The following is a 2,500-nucleotide window of genomic DNA, read 5'->3' on the forward strand; positions in this document are numbered from 1 at the left end:
TTTTAATGGAAACAGATAGACCTTGTTGTGCATTATGTTTGCACAATCTGCTATTATCATGATAAGCAATTATCTCTGTAGTTAAAACATTAAAACACAGCATGCCAAAGGAAAAGTGTTCAAAAGCATTGCATCCACAACAAATATTTATAGGCTATTTATTGAATATATATATATATATATTTTTTTTTCAGTAAATGTCATGTAGTTTAAGTGTTTAACTCTATTAATTAGAAAATTAGAATGGCATATAATCTAAATGTTTATATCAGAAATAAAACATAGTTTAAATCATTATTTTATTTAAACTGTTACTGTGAACATGCACTGTAGCCTATTTATGATTAGGACTCATAATGAAGATTTACAGTTTTACTTCATCTGCCGTTAGATATATGCGTCAATTTCACTAAACGGCCCAACGCGCTCGCTGGCGCGGACATTTAAGGTGTGGATATCATAGACAGTATATAAACTGTGGATATTTGCTTCAAGTGATAGGCTTGGTGAGTGAAATTATTTTTGCATTATATTTCTGTAAATGTATAATTTTATTTCGATTTTCTGTCTAAAAGTGACCAAAAAGACATTTACAGTTTTTTTCAATTGCTTACACACTAAAATTAGAACTTTCCCACAATTAGCAAAACTTTACACTCAAGGAGCAAAACACCGGCCTAGATTTGCACAACTGTAAGCACATTGTCAGCTTCACACTTTTTGCAAAACATTACACAGTGATTTGCAAAACACTAAACACACTTGTATGCATTTGACACAGAAATTTATCATGATGTCATTTCCTTGCAATTTCAAAGCAAAGGCTTTCAAATGAGCACACCCATGAACCAATTGGTTAAACACAGGCACCAGGTGTGCACACACACTGGTGCTTAATTGTAGACACACCAATCAGGTTAAAGCACTATAAAAAGGCAACAGGTAAGTTCACCTGTCTTCAACAAAAATGGATGGTGTCAGAGGAAGAGGGAGAGTGCGGATGAGAGGGGGAATCCAGAGAGTACCAGGTGGAGGAAGAGGCCAAGGAAGAGGGAGAGGGAGAGGGAGAGGGAGAGGGAGAGGGAGAGGGAGAGGGAGAGGAAGAGGAAGAGGGAGAGGGAGAGGAAGACCTGGAGGAGGGGTAGGACATGCACAAAGAAGAAGACAACCAAATCTGTGTAATGAAATTCGTGCTACAATTGTGGACCATGTAATAAACCACGGACTAACACTGAGGGAGGCTGGATTGAGAGTACAGCCTAACCTAAGCAGGTACACAGTGGCATCAATAGTTCGGACATTTCGTCAAGAGCACAGGTGAGAAACTTCTCTTCAGTCAACAGAAAATCCATTGCTTACTGCATGTACTATATCAACAGTACTGTATATGTACTCTATATTTTGGTACTGTATATATTCCTGTGTGTATCATTTTACAGTAAGCTGTGTATTTTGTTTGGCCAACATAGGATTGAACGTCGTGAACACCAAGGAGGAAGGGGCCCCATATTCACACAGGAGCAAGAGAGAGAGATCATAAACCTCGTTTTGGCCAATAATGCAATCAGACTTCGAGAAATTCAAGCCCATATTGTCAATGATCACCTAATTTTCAATAATGTCCAACAGGTCTCTCTGTCAACAATAGCCCGTATCCTTAAAAAACACCAAGTTGTGATGAAACAACTGTATAAAGTGCCATTTGAAAGAAATTCAGACAGGGTGAAAGTCCTGCGGCGTGAATATGTGGTGGTACGTTTTGTTCACTGACTGTAGTATTGTGTACTGCACACATAACCTTTTTACTGTACATGTAATTTTACTGTATAGCAGACCTACAGTATACTGATCTACACAATGTGATCTTTTGCTGTATTTCAGAGAGTTTTGCAAATGGATGCGGAGGAAGTCCCACATGAGTTTATTTACATTGATGAGGCTGGATTTAACCTGACAACAGTACGAAGAAGGGGAAGAAACATCATCGGCCACAGGGCTATTGTCAATGTACCAGGGCAGCGTGGGGGTAACATTACCCTTTGTGCTGCCATTACACAGAATGGGGTCCTCCACCGCCATGCCAACTTGGGTCCTTACAACACTGAACTCATTCTTACATTTTTAGACAGATTACACAATATCATCACAGCAGCAAACCAAAGGGACCAGATGCAATACATTGTCATCTGGGACAATGTAGCTTTCCATCGTTCTGCTCTGGTTCAAAACTGGTTTCAACAACACCCACAATTCACAGTTCAATACCTACCACCATACTCCCCCTTCCTGAACCCCATCGAGGAGTTCTTCTCAACATGGCGGTGGAAGGTTTATGATCTCCGGCCCTATGTCCAGATGCCCCTCATTCAAGCTATGGAGGAAGCATGTGATCAAATTGAACCAGCATCCATACAAGGGTGGATTCGTCACTCAAAAAGATTCTTCCCACGTTGCCTTGCAAATGAAAATATAGCCTGTGATGTTGACGAAGCCCTGTGGC

The 2,500-nt window shown here is 40.0% G+C and overlaps 1 protein-coding gene across 1 annotated transcript in view; it reads left to right on the forward strand.

Moving 5' to 3' along the window:
• The first annotated feature begins 850 nt into the window (after nt 1-850).
• LOC306997426 (uncharacterized protein) overlaps nt 851-2,500 on the forward strand; it is a 1,864-nt gene continuing 214 nt past the window's right edge. Inside the window, exons 1-3 of the mRNA XM_079610733.1 lie at nt 851-1,317; nt 1,470-1,752; nt 1,882-2,500. The exon at nt 1,882-2,500 is cut by the window's right edge and continues 214 nt beyond it. Coding sequence (XP_079466859.1) covers nt 968-1,317; nt 1,470-1,752; nt 1,882-2,500 — 1,252 coding nt within the window. The 5' untranslated portion in view covers nt 851-967. The remainder of the gene's footprint in view (nt 1,318-1,469; nt 1,753-1,881) is intronic.

Source organism: Phoxinus phoxinus (assembly GCF_949152265.1).
Source record: "Phoxinus phoxinus genome assembly, chromosome: 4".
Taxonomy (NCBI): Eukaryota; Metazoa; Chordata; class Actinopteri; order Cypriniformes; family Leuciscidae; genus Phoxinus; species Phoxinus phoxinus.